This window comes from Molossus molossus, unplaced genomic scaffold (genome assembly GCF_014108415.1).
Source record: "Molossus molossus isolate mMolMol1 unplaced genomic scaffold, mMolMol1.p scaffold_m16_p_18, whole genome shotgun sequence".
Lineage (NCBI taxonomy): Eukaryota > Metazoa > Chordata > Mammalia > Chiroptera > Molossidae > Molossus > Molossus molossus.
This window is the reverse complement of record NW_023425353.1, coordinates 9,348,490-9,366,685: the sequence shown is the minus strand read 5'-3', so window position 1 is coordinate 9,366,685 and position 18,196 is coordinate 9,348,490. Positions and strand designations below refer to the sequence as shown.

At 44.8% G+C, this 18,196-nt stretch overlaps 1 protein-coding gene across 2 annotated transcripts in view; it reads right to left on the bottom strand.

Moving 5' to 3' along the window:
• The window catches only part of ADAMTS9 (ADAM metallopeptidase with thrombospondin type 1 motif 9), a 161,035-nt gene that overhangs the window by 69,615 nt on the left and 73,224 nt on the right, over positions 1-18,196 (bottom strand). For both annotated transcript variants that reach the window (XM_036267064.1, XM_036267065.1), the window contains 9 exons: positions 17,092-17,302; positions 16,442-16,606; positions 14,587-14,751; positions 11,369-11,488; positions 9,926-10,030; positions 9,628-9,795; positions 7,435-7,704; positions 2,941-3,102; positions 713-889 (listed from right to left, as the gene is read on the bottom strand). In XM_036267064.1, the coding sequence (XP_036122957.1) occupies positions 713-889; positions 2,941-3,102; positions 7,435-7,704; positions 9,628-9,795; positions 9,926-10,030; positions 11,369-11,488; positions 14,587-14,751; positions 16,442-16,606; positions 17,092-17,302 (1,543 nt within the window). The remainder of the gene's footprint in view (positions 1-712; positions 890-2,940; positions 3,103-7,434; positions 7,705-9,627; positions 9,796-9,925; positions 10,031-11,368; positions 11,489-14,586; positions 14,752-16,441; positions 16,607-17,091; positions 17,303-18,196) is intronic.

Sequence of the window (18,196 nt, the reverse complement as noted above, 5' to 3'; positions counted from 1 at the left end):
TGCCAGACGTCTGCCTGGCCTGGGGCGGCAACCTGTCGCACACTGAGCCGGGCAGACAGCGAAGGAAGCCTGAGTGCGGGGCCAGCAGTGGTCCCAGACGGGCTCCCTGTCCTCGCGGAAGAAAGGGGACATTTCAGACACAGTGAAAAGCACAGGTGGCGGAGTCCACTGTTGGTCTTTGGAATGTTCCAAATGCTTTCAGGCTACTTTATGGGCATAGCCTTGAGGTGACTGTGTTGAGAGGTGTACCTAGTTAGGCACCTTACAGTCACTGAAGCAAACGCTGCTTGGGCCCCAATAAGCAGGTGTCTTCCCCAAAGTCACAACCACCACAGACAGGAAAAGGAAAGTGCACCAGTTATTGAGTTGTCTGCTTAAACCACTTTGGAGCTTAATAACTACTTTAAGTTACTTAGTTTCTTTAAAAAAAAAATCCAAATATATATAGTCTAGTTCTTCTAGGAAAGGAAGCTACTCTCAGCATTGGCACCAGGCCTGGATGAGGTACATGTACTCTGTAAAGTCACTTTGGCAATATCATAAAAAATCAATTCTGTTGTATATCAATATGAAGAAAATAATATTCTGCTTATCACACAGTTTCAGGAATGTCCTTGTGAGCAGGACAGCTGTCTGTCGCGGAGGAGAGCCCCAGAACAAGGAATTGGGAATATTAGCTAGAGTCTGGCTAACGAAATAGTTAGGGCCGTACCGGGCTCCAAGGGCCAGTGCTCCAGGCAGCGTCTTGAGGACACACGTGCGTGTTACACTGCTCACGATCCACCGGCTTGTCAGGGACCTCACAGCTCAGGTCTGGGAACCGCTCACCGCTGGGTCGCTGGCAGACCACCAGTCTTGTTCGCAAGCCTCCACCACACAGCTTAGAGCACTGCAGAAACCGAAAGGAAGGCTCCAGTTATTTCACCTGAACAGCCAATGGCAAGTTTTCTTTTCCCATAAGAAATATTTCTTAACCAGACTCTATCACCGCACAGGGCAAGGTCTGTCCCTACACAGAACCGCGCTGAGTTACCACAGGAGTACCTACAACAGGCCAGCACTCTACCTCTGGTAGGTGTTGTCTACTGAGCCTTCCTCCTCACCTGCCCTAGGTGCTCTAAACATGATCTCATCATGGACAGAGAATAATTATTTGCCCTATTTTGTATATGGGGCAACTAAGTTTAAAAGGGGCTAATTAACTAGATCAAGATCAAGTTAATAGCAAGTGTTTAGGATGAGATTACAGTACACAAAATCCAAAATCAAATAGCTACAAAACCACCCCGTACTACATAAAGGAAATAATGACTTAGCCAGTTTTATTTCCTGGCAACTTCTAAGAAGCTGTCGCCAATCTTTGGCTATTCTGTGACTCCAATCTTCATAGACCTTTATGATATCGAGATATTTTACGTTATCTTCAAATCTCTGAATAACTATGACTTTCCTTGAGGATGAATAAACAGTGTGATGGGAACATTAGATCAAGTTCTGACTCCTGGCTAGATCCAAACTTCTGAGGCAGGAACAAGTTGTATTTCTTGGACAGAACTGCTGTGCTCACATCCAGGAACACTGACATTCGCTTTCCCTGCTGTGTCAGGCCAGCTCCCCCACAGAAATTGGAATGATCTGGTCTGTGCTGACAGCAAGCATCCTTGTGAATACGTGCACTCTCCTGGCTCCGATCCAATTACAGAAGCTTAATTACGGGTCCCACAGGACACAACTTTTTGAGGAGTTTTGGGAAAACCATAATACATGATCTCAAAGCCTGACTCCCCTTCCTGCCTCTCAGCCAAGCCCTCGAGAATGACGCACTGTCAACGAAAGTCAACAAAAATCTCCGTTAAAACTGCCTATGACCACTGGGCTACGTGTATGAGACTGAATGTGGACACATGACTTCAGTTAGCCAGGAGTGGGCACTGATGTGCCCAACCACTTCATTTGTCTTTCCCCCTCTTGGCACTGGGGTCTCCAAGATGTTAATCCTCATGTTTATTTTATAAATTTTACAGTCAAGACAGAACAACTCAAGAAGCTTTATATATGTGATCTCCCTGTAAATTCAAGAATAGAGAGATATATTCTTGGTTAATTAAACATAAAACAATAAGTATAGGAGCCCTATATGTAATAGTGGCTCTAAAGCCCATTTAATAATGATAGTAATACTAATGCTAATAATTATTATTACGACTAATGATCATTTTTATCATAGTAGTTAACTTTGATCGAAGGCTATGTGGTAGGTATTTGACATGCACTATCTCAAATAATCGTCATGAATACTATGAAGTATTTATCATCCCCATTTGGAGAAGAGGAGACAGACGTTTGGAAGTTACAGGGCTGGGCATGGTATCCAGTTTTCTCTGGTCCAAATACTCTATTGCCCTTCATCAGTCATAGTAGGCAACTCTTCAGAAGATCTAATAGGTAACAGCTGAAGAATTTCATTATTTGAGAATATACAGCTAATTATTCACTTCCATGTTTAAAACAAGTCACTTTGATAACACCTATTCATTCTGTTTTTATCAGGGGTTTGGAATAATGGGAGACATTATGCCACAGAATAAGAGTATATCACAAACACTCCAACACTATGAAGAACATGGCAAAATTTCCATTGACTAATTTTATACATATTTTCAATCACTTTTTTAAAAACCTCCATTTTGTTTTAACCAGTAGAGGTTACAATTTAAATTAGCATTTATCTGCATTCTTTCCTAATTTTCCTCACGTGGGTAATCAAGCTGTCTATAATTGATCAAAAATGCACTTTTAAATTAGTTAATCCCAAATCAAGAAGTATTTAACTGGAGCTAATTTTTCTTCCTTCAAATAAACTATGAACAATAACACAGTTCAGTCAGCAAAATGACTCCTTGTTTTTCCAAAGCATGTACAAATGGACTTTCTTCTCACCTCTCCCCAGTTACCATACGCCCATTGGGGACATGGGCCAGACTCGCAGGCTCTTTGCTCATCAGGTTTGATTCTCTCCACACAGTCACTTGCGGTGTATCCGTTCTCGTCCTGACACACAACAACCCGCCGCTGGGACCCGCCAGCACAGGTGCTAGAACACTGAACACATTAGACCTCAGTCAACAGGTTTGTTCCCACCTCCATCTCCATCTTAGGGTCACAACAAATAGCGATCGAAAGTCAGAGACAAATGCGCAGAAATCATTCACAATGAACAGAAAGCAATTGTAAGAACTTTCCTTCCGTGGGGTTGTTTAATGTACAAGACTTAAAACAAAAACCCCGAGGGCAGAAACGTGGCTTCTCCTTTGCATACCTTGGGCCTTGAGTAGGTGTTCAATAAACGTCTAGTGTAGGTGTTCAATAAACGTCTAATGAATGATAACATGTTGGGATTTCAAAGCAGCCCTATTTACAGCCTCCTTTACCTTCTCTCGGGCTCTGAGAGGTACACAGGTGTTGACTGACAACACAGTCTGTTGAGAAAGTCTTTTCAAAACACCGAGTGCTTATTTAGAACCTTCATGTGACTTCCCTTTTAACACAGGAGTCAAATTACATGCTTAATGCATAGCCAGTCATTGCAATTAAGCTTTCATAGTAACACATTCACTTACATGAAACGCCACTTAGACATCATCTTCTCAGAGGTAATGTTCCTGTCTCTCTCTTCACAATAGGGTCTACTGCAGTGGCTGGTGGTAGTAAGATTTGTTTTCTTTCTTATTTATATTTCCCAATGAACTTCACTGAATTCCATATGGACAAACCTCTGTGGACAGAGGTTCAGTCTAGCACTCCCTCTCATGGTTGTTCACAAAATTATGTTTGCATTGCAGCCAATTTCCCACACGAGCTTCTCATAGCTCTCTTATTTATCTACATCTTGAGTGTTTTTTTCTTTCCATAACTTCGTTATCTTTTGAAACCCAATGTGTTTGCTAGGGTCCTTCACTCTGACCCCCTAACAGTTCGCCTACATAATAACCATCTAGTTCTCAAAGCAAAGCAATTCCCATGAGTTATCATCTCAAAAATGCATTTGCAATGAGGTTTTGAGTTCTGGGTTCTGATGGCTGATTGGTGCTTTCCATCATACCTCACACACCTGTGTTATTTCAAAATACCTGCAAATACTGCTTCTCGCTGGTCAGCCTTTTCCATATAATGTCATGAATACATTTTGCTTATTACACTGGACCTCAGTTCAATTTCCCTACCTATGCTTGTCATATTATGAGTGGTTTAAAAACAGACTGGGTTTAATTTTAAAATATGCATAGCACAAGAATACAGATTTATGAATTCTAAGAAAATGTTTAAGTAATTTTTGATTTAGGTAAATTATGAATATTTTAAAATATTCCATCCACCTCTCTTCTCAGATAGCTCTGGTATACTTACTCTAAACTTGAAAATATTTGTTTTCTACTTTTGAAACATCTTGGTCAATAATAAAAAACACAGAGAACTATCATCTTAATCGGTTTTGTTCGGGAACCAGAATTTAAAATGTTTGTAAGGCTCTTCCGTGTTATAAAGATTTGGAATATATATTTTGGTCCTCGGATTTTCCCCTTCATAATAAAATCTTGTATTACTCTTTTATTATGTCTCCTGTGAGATTCTGGCCCCCAAAGTGGTAACTCCTTGAGGGGGGCTCAGTGTCATAACTCGTGTCCCTGTCACTCACGCCCACAGCGCGCTCACAGGGTTTAAGATCTGGTCCCATGAAAGTGTCCGGAAGCAGCAGCTCTATAAACCACATGCCACCCTCTCCTCAATATGACCAATTGGAATAGGATGGATACCTGATCCAATGCCAACCAATCCACGGATGCCCACTGACCAGCAGATGCTTCCTCCTGAGGCTCTGACCACGAAGGTGGAGACAGTGCTCAGCTGGGGCCAAGCAACTGAACTGCACGGCCCTGAAACTGCACTGCACAGCTCTGAACCAGGGTCGGCCGGGGCCCTTTGCCTCCCACACACAGGTGAAGTGTTATACCTGATCAATGCCTATGTTGCAGAATTTCACTCTGCATCTCTTTGTCAACAATTTTCATATTCTCTCTAGATGACATATTTTTCCAGCTAGACATTTCTTTTAACAAAACCTGTCCCTCTCGTCCCCAGTGGCCAAAACAAGGGAAAATGGCCTTTAGAGAAGGAGGTAATGAACACCTGTTTTTCTCACCTGCCTCACATACATCTGGTAGCCCAATTCTCCTGTGAGGAACCTGTCCTTCCCAAGGGATGCCACTTTGCTGGGACTATCTGTTAAGATACTCTGCCATTCCCTGGTCAAGGCATGGGCAGCTGGAATAAGCTGGACCAATCAGACTTGCGTTGGAATTTGAATCCTAAGTAGAGTAACTCAAGGGTGGTTCAGAGATGAAAGGGATTCATTAAGACAGAAACTCCTTAAAGAAGTTTTCCTTTAGTTACGGCTCCATCTAGATCAGTATTGGCAAACCACAGCCTGGGGGCTAAATTTGGCCTGCCATCTGTGTTTATAAATAAAGTTTTATTGAAACACAGCCATTCGTGCTTTTGTGCTGCTACAACAGCAGAGCTGGTTAGCTGTGTCAGAGACTATACGGTCCACACAGATAAAAATGTTTACTATCTGTCCCTTTGCAGAAGAACACTGCCAAGCCCTGGAGTAGATCCCTAAAGATGTACTGGGCTAAATGAATGCTTTCACTTGAAAGAATCGGTTTCTTTTCTTTTGCTTGCAACCAGAGGCCCTTAATTAATAACACACAGAAAACCTTATACAGCGTTTAAGTTTACACAGAAATCTGCTGTACGCTGCGGTTCCTACTCCAAATCCGGTGTAAATTTGACATCCCCTTCTCTAGTGTTTGTGATTCTTTGCTGCCTTTCCTGCCACGGGAGGCAGGCGGGCCCCATGCAAGGACGCACGTACATCCCGCACGCTCCGGGGTAGGTCAGGCGTCACAAGCGAGGCCTGGAAAATCACATTGTGCCACTTCAGCCTCACTTAACTTAGAAAAAATATCCCAAACACAAAACAGGCACAATGGGGGAAAGAATGGTGTTGCCCATTGCTGCAAAAAGGTTACCTAATCCTCCCTAATTGGGAGCTCTGCCCAGGGCAGATTCATTCAGTCTTAAAGGAATGCATCGTTCCCAAAAGCAGTTCTAAATAAGAACGGCTTTAAAATGGGTTTCAAAAACGTTCTAGCGCTGTCATTAGAGCACACATATGAGACTTCTGTTTGTTTTTCAATCCGCGAAATGGCGGGACACCCAGTGATTACCTCCCTTAGTCACCCTTTGATTTCTCAGAACCAAAATCTCTTCTGAGCCAATGAAGGAAGACAAAGCAGGAAGCAAGCCAGGGAGGGAGATGGCAAAGGTCCCAGCGCTTGGCAGATGCTCAGCCGACACTCGCAAACGCGCAGCGCTACTCAGAATTCCCAGGAAAGTCAGTGTGATTTACTGAAACAACCATGTGAGAAACAGCCAGCCTCCTTCTAATCCTTTTTAGTCCAGAAATAATTAAACACAATTAGCAGTACTAGAAAGAAATGGTTAGTAAATAATTAAAAAGAAGACCCTGGAGTGATGAGTAAACCCGAACCCCGCAGGCCAACGCTCCTCCCCCCAGCAGTATCCACCATGTAGCTGTTTTTTGGGAAAATTATTTAGTAAAATATCAGAAACATTCAAAAGCATATTTTTCCTTTGAAGGTTGAATATGTTTCAAGGTCTTCCTAATCTGAAGGACAATGATAATGATAAAGATTATTGCAGACATCTGGTAAGGTCTCGCTCTGTGGCAGGCAGAGAGCCAAGCACGTTATTTGCATCACTGCATTGAATTCTTACAACCCAGAAAAGCCAGCATTATGGTTCACTTCGTTCTACAGATGAGGAAACTGAGGCTCGAAGAGTGTGGTACTTGCCCCTATGCACAGAATTTACCTAGCCTCGTGTGCCCCTCCCCCACCCAGGACAAGAATCCACTGCAATAAATTGCACAGCAAGCTCACCCTTTGACACTGCACTCCTCTGGGAAACAGCGAGAAGAAAAATGACGTTCCTTAAGAGCTCCCTTTCAGAAACATTCTTCTGCTCTTTCATTTCCCTCCATAAGAATCGCCAGGGCTGCCTCCAGGCTCACTCACCACGGCCTTCACAGCGCCGTCCAGGAGGCCACCTGCCCACGTCACCCAGCAGTGACCCCCTTCTCCACCCAGTGAAGGGAGCTGACAGGTGCATGCAGACAGCACTCTGTGACACCTTCCCAGGGACTGCCATTAACCCACTGCCAGTCACCCCAAAACAAGTGAGAATGCATGTCAGTCCCTTGTGAGAAAAAATGCTCCAAAGGTGTTTCTAGTCGATCCCCACCCCCACCCCACCCAATGCAAATCAGAACAGCCCTCAGTAAATACTCACTGCTCCCCAGGGGCCAGTCCTCCACTGGTTTCCACCGAGCACATGGGTCTGGCTCGGGCCGGGGCTCCTGGGGTGATAGCCCACATTCTGGAAAGGGTGCTGAGCAAGGCCACGGTCTGGGGTCTGCCGAGAGCAGGGTGGCATGGAACAGTCCTGGTCGGTTTCTGGGATGTAATCTGGGTCACACTTGCTCTGATCGATCACATGGTCACTGTAGTTGACACATACCACTTGCCGGCTTGTCCTACCTTGCCCACACGTCACAGAACACTGTGGGGAATGTTCAGAAAGAGAAGGGTCAGTCATTCAGCAGCCATAAATTCATGAATGTGCACTTTTTGTAAACTGTCCACCACTCACCTAGTGGATCAGGTCAAAACCTTGGTGTTATCCTTGCCTCCTCCCTTTTCTTTCCACCCCACAGCCAATCACCGAGAAATCGTGTCAGCTCGAGGGTCAAACACGCTGTCAGCCCAGCTACTTCTCACCACCGCATCGCCTCCAGCCCAAGCCGCACCGCCCTTGCCGGGACTCCTGCACTAGCCTTTCGTGTGGGCTCCTGCTTATAACCTTCAACTGCACCCAAGTCTGCCATCGTCATATCACAGGGTGACCCTTGCAAAAGAGTCAGATTATGTCATCCCCTCAGTGACTCCTCAGTTTCTAGTCTCGGCAGCTGGCAAATCTCATCTACGTACCTTTTCCACAAGTGGCTGAGCACCGGGTGTTGGAGCAAAATCATGTCAAAATGTTAACTGAATCGGTCGTCAACCGGACAGTAATCCACTTCCTATGGCCATGTCAGAGAACATCTTTCTTCCCTTTAGACATTATTCAGTGTCTGAAGTCCTTACTTGCACCGGTAGACCCTTAATGATATGACCACTGGCTGTCTCTCTGACTCGCCTCCCATCTCCCTCCCTCACTGTGTCCAGCCACACCGGCCTGCTGGACGTGCCGTCGGCCTGAGGAGCACACGTCTCAGGCCTGTGCGTCTGCTGCTCCTCCTGCCGCACCGCGAATACCCCGTGGCCTCTCCCGCACTTCAGTTAGCCCTGCTCAGCCAGTGTCCGTCCTCCTCCACTTCCTGCCTGAGAGCACATCCCGTCGCTCTCCACGCCATTACTCGCCGAACTTTCCCTGGTACGTAGTGCCTCTTCCTATTTCTTTTATTTTCTCAGTGACTGGAATCTCCATCGGAATAGCCTCCATGAAGGCAAGGACTTCATTCTTAGTTGTTCACTGCTCTTCGTACAGTGAGCTTGAACAAACAGCTGGCGAGTAAACAGCTGGACCTGATGCATGTGTGCATGTATGCACGTATGTACGCATGTAGGTTTGGAGAATGGGATTGTCTACCATTTACTGAGCACCTACTTTGTGCTAAATATTTAACATATATAATCTCAAATAACCCCTAGAACACCCTTGAAGGTAGGTATTTTTTTGGTTTTCTTTGAAGAGCAGAAGAAACTAAGGCTCAAGGACTTGAACCAGCTCAAGGTCATGCAGCAGTAAATGTCAATCAAAGTCTGAGTGTCTACACAGCTCTGTTTGATCTGCCTCGCACATTTTATATGCATGTTATGACACCTACTGACATACCAGTCTCCACTTTCCTTATGACGTCTCCTCACTTATCCTAAGTTTTGTATTTCCTGGACTCTGGTTTGGACAAGGCAGAAAGCAGAAACTTCCCGAAGAGAAAGGCGTTTCCACTTTAATGACTCCGGTGGATGGTGCTTGGTGCACACAGGGGCCAGCTCCCCAGCGCTGGATGAGGGTTCTCCCCTCTTACTCTTGGCAAGGAAGCCGAGAGCCACTGGACTTCAAGGGGCCCCAGGAGGCAGGAGGCACCCAGACCCAAGGCGAAAGGCCAGCTCCTTACTCCTCCCTGTACCTCTGCAACCTGTGATACCATGCACACCTAACACCATCGGACGTCACTGGTTTTCTAATCAGTCCAACAGGAGAGGGGTTTAGTAGACTATACACTGATTTACATTTTTTAAAAATACACATTTCTTGTACATCTGGCTAAGATTTATACCAGCTGCACCTATACAGAGCACAAATTAAAACCTAATCTTAGTCCGATTCTAAAGTATTACCCGTCGACCCTGGGACCTGCTACTGGTCATCCCCCTACTGCACCCCAGCCCTCTCCTAATCCCAGAGAATTCAGTCTCTTACAGGGCTCCAGTCTGACGCCTTCCACTGGCCACAGGGGGTCACAGAACATTCCTCCTCAGCCGCAGGTCTGGGCAGGGCTGCACAGGCGCTCTCATCAGCCACGGAGCCGTCCTCGTCCCAGCAGCTGACATACCTCATCCGGGTACCCTTCCCACAAGTGGCTGAGCACTGGAGGAAATCATGTAGAAATGTTATTAGAATTGGTCGCTAACTGGACAGCAATCCACTTCCTATGGTCCTATCAGAGAACAACTTTCTCCCCTCCCACCCCCTCAACTTCTACCCTTCTGTTTCTTACTGGAGTCCAAGACCCAAATCGCCACGTGGTTCTTGGCGCGCTGTGTACGTTCCTCCTTGCTTCTGGGACAGCCGGGGGAGGGTGACAAGATGGCAGTGCACAGTCCTAGATGTGAGAAGGGGAAAGCCAGTCATGTACACTTTCACAGTCACAGCATATACAAATAGAGGAATGAAAAATTCTAAGACCACAGATTTGTGTGTGAGTTTTGGGCAAGTAACATGATCTCTCAGCCCCAATTTCTTTTACATTTTTTTTTTCCTGTAATTGATTTGGAGACAAAGGGAAAGGGAGAGAGAAAGAAAGAGAGAGCAACATCGGTGTGAAAAGGTCGAATGGCTGACCGGCAATTGAATCTGTAACCGAGGCATGTGCCTTGACCAGGAATTGAACCCATGACCTTTCAGTGTACGGGAAATGCTCCAAGCAACTGCGCTACACTGGCCAAGGCCAGCCCCAGTTTCTTTAACTGTAAATGGAATATGATCTGAGTCACTCCGTGGGAGCCTTGATATAGGGCAGGGGTATACTTAATGATTTTTAATATCACATTTATTTACCTGTTCATACAGAAAGAGAGAAAATATTATAAATGGCAGATAAGTTGGGAAAGAGCAGAATCTCCTTTTAAATGATCCACTGTTAATTTTTTTAAATTCTGGAGGCCAAACTCTGTTCTCAAATTTTAATTAGTTTGTTAATCAGAATTCGCTGATCATGAACTAATTTGCTTTCCAAGTTTACTTAAAGATAACTCCTGAAGCCCAAATCGAGATATAAGAGGTATATTCCATATCCCAATGCCGAAATTTATATAACACCTCCCAGTCAACCAGAGAAAAATCCCTATGATGAATAAGGCCATCCGCGTGTAGATAATATTCCAAGATTTACAAAGGAGAAAACCAAATTACACACCTGCTCACAATCATTTCCAGCCGCAGTGGTTAGCACATATTCTTTGGTTATACACATGTCTATAAAATACCTAAGAGGTACAGGGCACGGCATAAGGTTCTAGGAGAATGACGCTTTCTTGCCTTTAGGGAGCTTACAACCCGAGTGGGACATTCTGTTACTTGGCTCCAGATCTCACCTATTCTTCTGCCCATGGTCCAAAGAGAGCCATACAGAGAAGAAATGAGTCGTGTGCTACAACTGTGGGGCTGCCTGCTGGTCCAGTTTAGACAGAGAAACACGTTCTGAATCTCCTAGGGGGTTGCTAAGTCCTTATTTCATGACTGCTCAGATGTAACAGCTAACATTTCATCGGCATTTTAAATATAGTGGTTTGAAATATTTCAGTAAAGTAATAAAAATAAAGATGACACAACTCTCCCTACATACTCACCTATGAGAAGACTTCAATTTTGACTGAACCACTGGGAAGTGTTGGCAGCTCAGTGCCCAAAGCCAATAACCAAGCTGAACAAAGGAGATTACCTGGGTCTCAGTTGGTCTAGTTGCCGCACTGCAGACCTTGTCATCTACCACGGACATGTAAGTCTCGATGACGCATTTCACTGCTCTCAGCTGGTATCCCTGTCCACAAGTGACACTGCACTGGGGGGAGGAATAAAACAAAAGCAGTTCAGCAACATTTCTCTTTCCCCATAACATTCTACAAGAGAAAAAATATTTCCATCATTGTGGGCCAGAGGGTAGGCACCCAAAGAAATTAGGTAAAAGTAGGCAGCCTGCTCTGTACAAATTATACTGATCAACCATCACTATAACACTTGAAATTATTTCTACCGCCACTGAAATTATATTTGTAGAAGTTCAGTTCTTTAACTGTGAATCCATGGAAGAAGGAGAGAGAGTACATTTCAATCATTTTTATGTCTTTCACACTATAGCTACCAGAACAATGAACAAGAATATGGTGGGTCCTCAAAAAATTTAACATAGAATTGCCATATAGCCCAGCAATTCTACTTGTAGGTATATATCCGAAAGAATTGAAAGCAGTCTCAAAGAGATAATATACTCACATGTTCATAGCAGCATTATTCTCAATAGCCAAAAGGTAAAAGCAAACCAAGTGTCCATCAACAGATGAATGCATAAACAGAGGGTGATATATACATACAATGGATTATTATTCAGCCTTAACAATCTTATAAAGAAAATTCTGACATCAGCTGCAACATGAATAAACCATAAGGGTATTATGTAAATAAAATAACCCAGTCCCAAAAGGACAAATACTATATGATTCTACTTCTAAGAGGTACCCAGAGTAGTCAAATTCACAGAGACAGAAAGTAGAATGGTGGTTGATAGGGGCTGCGTGGAGGGCAAGTGGGCAGTTATTTAATGAGTAGAACTGTTTCTTTTTTATTTAATCCTCACCCAAGGATATGTTTTTATTGATGAGAGAGAGAGAGAGAGGGAGAAACATTGATGTGAGAAAGAAACATCAAATGATTGCCTCCCTAATGCACTCCGACTGGGGATTGAACCCGCGACCTTTCGGTGTAAGGGATGACCCTCTAAAGGAGTAAAGTTTTGTTTTGCAAGATGAAAAGTTCTGGATAGTGGTTGCACAACAATGTAAATATATTTAACACTATTGAATTATACACTTAAAAATGGTTAGGATGGGCCCTGGCCAGTTTGGCTCAGCGGTTGGAGCGTGGGCCTGTGGACCACAGAGTCCTGGGTTTGGTTCCTGCTTGGGGCACATATCAAAAAAAAGAAAGAAAGAAAGAAAAAGGTTAGGATGATAAATTTTAATTTATCTATATTTTACCAAAATTACATAATTTTTAAACAATGAGCAAAGGACTTGAATAAGCATTTCTCCAAAGAAGTTATATAAAAGGCCAACAAGCATGTGAAAAGATGGTCAACAAGTTCTTAGGGGAATACAATCGAAACCTCAGGAGGGTCATAATAAAAAGAGAAAGTAAGAAGTGTTGGCAGGGACGTGGATAAACTGGAACAGTGCAACGCCTGTGTATTGCTGGTAGAAGTGTAAAGGGTGTGTGTGGGTTCTTCGGTAAACTAGTAGTTAAAAAGTTAAACATAGAATGATCATATGACCCATCAACACCACTCTTGGGTCTTTCAATTCCAAAAGAATTGAAATCGGGTACTAAAAAGAACACTGATACATAAATAGTCATAGCAGCACTATTTACAATCACCAAATGTCCAGTGGAGGTGACCGGATAAACAAATGTGGTATAGCCACACAATGGATAACTACACAGCCATAAAAAGGAACAAAGTAAAGAGGTGTGCTACAACATGGATGAACGCTGAAAAGTATGCTACGTGAAAGAGCCAGACACAAGAGGTCCCATATTGCGTGATTCCATTTATACGAAATACTTAGAATAAATAAATGCATGGAGGCAGAAAGCAGACTGTGGGCTGCAGGGGCGACAGGGGAGAGTCACCGGGAGTCACTCCGTAATGAGTGTTCTGGGGGGTGGAAATGTTTTAGGACTGGACAGAGATAGCGCTTGCACATTATGAATGTGCTAAATGACACTTTGACATGGTTAATTTCGTACATGAGTTTCACTTCAATTAAGAAAAACAAAGTCTAATCTTAATATCAGTTTAAAATATTATAAGAAAATCATACCCATATTAATACTAATAATCTCTGCAGTATAGAGTTAGAAGTATGTTCGATTTTCTTTTTGCTAACTTCAAGTTAGCCAACTTTTTCTTATGAACAGGCATCACTCTTAAATAATATTTTTAAAAACAACTGGTTCTGAATTGCACGTTCAGGCAAAGGAAGAACAAATCTCTGGCCAGGATTGGTCTGGTGTGGACGGGGGTAGAAATGTGTCCAGCAGTCCTGAGAGACGCTCTGTTCCTGTTTTATCAGTGACCCGAGCTGTGCATCTTCCCTCTCACTGTCCCTGAAAGTTATGCGGATGGAGACAGAGAGGAGGCCAGAGCAGAAGTGTGCGTGCACTCTCTGTGTGCAGAGAGATCGGCCCTCTGGAGGGGACGCCGTGCAACGGGGAGGATTCGGAAGAGTGTCCGCGCCAACGACAGAGATCGCAGGCACACTGGAAGCGGAGAGCACGCTAGAGGAGTGACGTGGCTGAAGCTGTGACTGCACAGGGTGCAGGGAGGGTCATTCTTCAAGATATTACAAAAGTGACAGCAGACCGCTGAATAGGTCTAGTCAAGAGCTAACATCTACAGACTGGGGGACTCGAAAAAGATTCTTGCAAAGCAAGAGGATTCTTCACCTTTGATCTAATTAATCTGTTTGAAGAGTGTGACTTATTTATGTGAGGTGAGCTTTGGAAATAAGACACTGGGAGCCAAAACATCCCATCCAAATCCCAATCCAGACCCTCCTGCCAAAGACACTGGGGCTGGATCCCACTTCCTGTAACAGACACACAGGCCACACTAGAAGGTGACGTCAGCCAGACTCCAGACCTGCTATGAAGTGTTCAAATGCCTGGGTCTCAATCTAGTTTTAGCCCAAGCTGCAGGAGGGCCAGCGGCAACCCCAGCAAGTGGGGTGAACGGGTGGCCGAGTTTCTCCTGCCTGACGCAGAGCCCGAAGTCACAGCGCAGCCGCAGGCCCCGTGGAGGCCCTGCTGCTGGAATGCCTGGCGGTAAGCCCTCTCCAGATAAAAAGAAAAGAATGTAGTTAAGAACTTTATCAGTCAAAATACCTGTCCCCAGGGACCCGCCTGCCAGGACGCACATTCTGGCTGCTGACAGGTCTGCATGGAAGCTGGCTTGGTCTCAGGGTCACAGACTCCATCGTTTAATCGATCTTCACCGAACTGACACCAGACCTGACGGTGCTGGTGCCCTTTCCCACAGGTGACCAAGCACTGTAACGAAAGCACGGACAGTCACGCTCATTCTCCACAGCATTTGGTGGGCCCGGGGCCGTTTGTGAAAGAGGAACTGGTGTGCTCTTGGCCCACAGCAACTCCTCTCTCACAGCAATTTGTAAAAGGATCAAGGCTCATTCATTCATTCATGCATGCATGCATTCATTCATTCTGTATTTATACCAATTCTGGCCCAGTTTCAAGCACAGAAGAATCTCGACACAGCACCATGCTCTGAAATACTGAAAAACAGTGTTCATAGTTTTCTAGAATAGGAGTTAAGTGTGGGGAATTTATGAGTCAGACGAATCTGGCTTCTAATCCAGAGGTCATGACCTCTCTATACCCCAGTTTTCTCATCTGCATCATGGGGACAATAGTGCCTACTGCAAAGAACTGTTAAAACTAAATGAAAACAATCCAAGTAAAGTGCTTGCAACATGTTCATCTAATAAATGTTAAATATAATCATCAGCTATGCTCATTGTAAAAAAACTTGAAAAATATAGGGAAACATAAAAGAGAAATCTATAGTGATCCAAAAATCTCACTACCCAGGGATAATCATTAACTACTGCTATTTTCTTCCCAGTCTGTTTATCTGTGGAATGCTGGACCATACTGAATACTATATAATATAGTTTGATAATCCCAGCTTCCAGTTTATCAAGCATTCTTGCAAAAGTTTGTTACTTAATTTGAAATAGTTTAGCTAATACTAGCTATCTAAGAAAAACACACCCAGTACCGTCTTTCATCTTCTTGAAAACAATACTAGAGTTTAAGCTAAGGCAGTTTGTAACAGAATGAAAGCACCAGGTTTGTTGTTAATTGTCCAGGAGTCAGACACTGTTAACCACACGCACTGTTACTTGTCTGCCATTAAAGGGGCATTAATAGTATCCTTTTAAGATTCACATTTTATCTCATGCTGCAAGTAAACAGTTACTCTGCGCTTATGTGGACGAGATAAGGTAATGCACGCAGACGCTGTTAACAGGAAACACCTCTTTCCCCACATTCCTGACTTGGCCCATACGTAAGGGAACTTCAGTTCTTCTTCCAGAAGGAAGATGGAAGGAGTCGCCTGCTCGGTGAGAATGTCATGGGCTATGCTAATGGTGAGTGCCAGCACTAGCCGGAGAGCAAGCAAGAGGCTCCACCTTCTTTGTCTGGCTGTCCTGGGGCCACGTGTGCACCTGCTTATGCTTCATCAGGTAAAGGATGAGAAAGGCAGGGATCCGGGTATCCAGCCCGGTCCTTCATCTTCCCAAGTTCCCACTGGCAACTGGATGGATCAGTCAGACAGGTCACTCACAGGGGTCTAATCAGACAGGGGTCTAATTGTCCTGTGAAAGATGAGGAAGTAGGGCACCTCCCTGTTTGCTTCAGATCCAAGCCAGTGCAACTTTATAATCCCTAAAGCCTTGGGAGGAGCTGAGGTACTAGCACTCCAAAATCACCACCGACAGCTGCTCGGCGAGTGATCCAGGTAAACCAAGGTGCCTCTGAAGTCGCCAGGGGACCAGTCATGCCTGGTGTGAGTCATGGAGGGGGTGGAGGACTGGAGGCGCTTCCCCAGGAGGGGTGAGAAAGGTGCAGCAGGTTTAACCGTGAATAGCCCAGGGGAGACTCCGAACTGGCACAGCAAAGATGCCCCAGGGACACGACCGCCCTCCCGGCTCACCTCTGACCAGTCTCCGGATTTCCACTGTGGACAAGGGAACTCACTGCACCTCTGAAGGGTGACTTTCTCTTGATGTGTGCACTTGCTGTCATCCAGGACATCATTTCGTGTGTTGACACAAATAGCCCTTCTCCTCTGGATTCCACCATCACAGCTTGCAGAACACTGAAAAGACAGAACAGCAACAACAAATAAAAGTTTCTTATCGAGCATGCTCAAGATCCTGGCTATGCTGGTTTGCCTCCGACAGACCTTGAGAAACAACCAACCCTGAACAATTCAAGTTGTTATTTCGGGTCTATCTGCTCATATGATCAATTTATTTACCAGGTTTACAGTGAAGCCAATATTAGTAAATGGGCATAGAAAAATAAAATGGCCAATAGGGTATGGAAGAAGTGACTGGTTGAGTTGGTCTACCACTGCCCACCTGCTATATGCCATGGCCATGTCAGACATTACGAATTGATCACAGCACTCTTCTGCAGATTTCGAATGGGGTCAGGCATCATAAATCAGTCATGGCACTCTTTTTCCATACAGCTCAGTGGGGCCTCTCAACACTGCCCCAGTGAACAAGTAGTTGATTCATCACCACCCACTAACCAGACTCAGCATTCAAGAAGACTCTTCCGGAGACAACGACTTACTTCAGTCCAAGCAGAGTAGTGCCAGCCTGCTGTGTCACATTCTCCTAAGCATTTTTCCTGGTTGTCTGGCTTGGGGTGACTGCTGCAAAAGTGGTCATCAACCTTCTCGGTCTTCCCATCCAGCCGGCTGTATCTGGCACAGATGACGTCTAGCGTGCGGTACCCTAAGCCACACTGGGCGCTACAGTCACTCCTGCCGGCGACCTGCCACCTGTGCAGAACAAGGGGAGAAACCGCGGGTTCTGTGAAGGACATGCCTTGTCTGTAGTCACCTGGTGGAGGAGTTGAGTTCATTTCCCCCCCTTAACTCAAGTACCATGAAACTATAGCCAGTTACTGAAACCCAGTTTGAAACCAACACGTCCCTGTATTTTTCATAGCTGCCAATGTGTGTGGAAGTCAGAGTGATAACTAGAGGTTCTGTCTTTGTAAGGATTCTTCCCTAACACAGTCAACCTAATATACAAGCAACCAAAGAGGAAAAACACTGGAATTCAACAGAGCAAAAAAGCAATTTTATATTTTAGGTTCGTGCTACCCAGCGTTTCATTGATCAAGGAAGCTGCTTGAAACAGAACTGCCCTTGGAAACTCTCCCTAGGAAACCGCCTTTGTTTGGCCTGGGCTGGGGAGCTCAGTGAGCATTCTGTGAGTTAATGAAGGGATGGATAATCTGGACTGCAATTGTGAGGTTCAAGTGTGCTAAACTGTACATGTGGTTGGCAGGGAATAAACACCTTAAGGTCCTCGAAGACAAGGGCCATAGTCTATGCACAACTCATTTATACAATCTTTTTAAAAAGAGACCTTTTTTCTGTTAATCCTCACTCAAGGATATTTCTTCCATTGATTTTTAGAGAAAGTGGACAGGAGGGAGGGAGAGGGAGAAGAAGAGAGAGAGAGAGAAACATCGGTGTGACAGAGACACATTGATTGGTTGCCTCCTGCACACAGCCCAACCAGGTCTGGGGATGGAACCTGCACCCCAGGTATGTGCTCTTGACCTGGAATCGAACCCAAGACCCTTCGGTGTGCATGCCTATGCTCTAACTGCTGAGCCACACTGGCCAGGGCTAGACTTTTTTTTTTAGAGCAGTTTTAGGTCT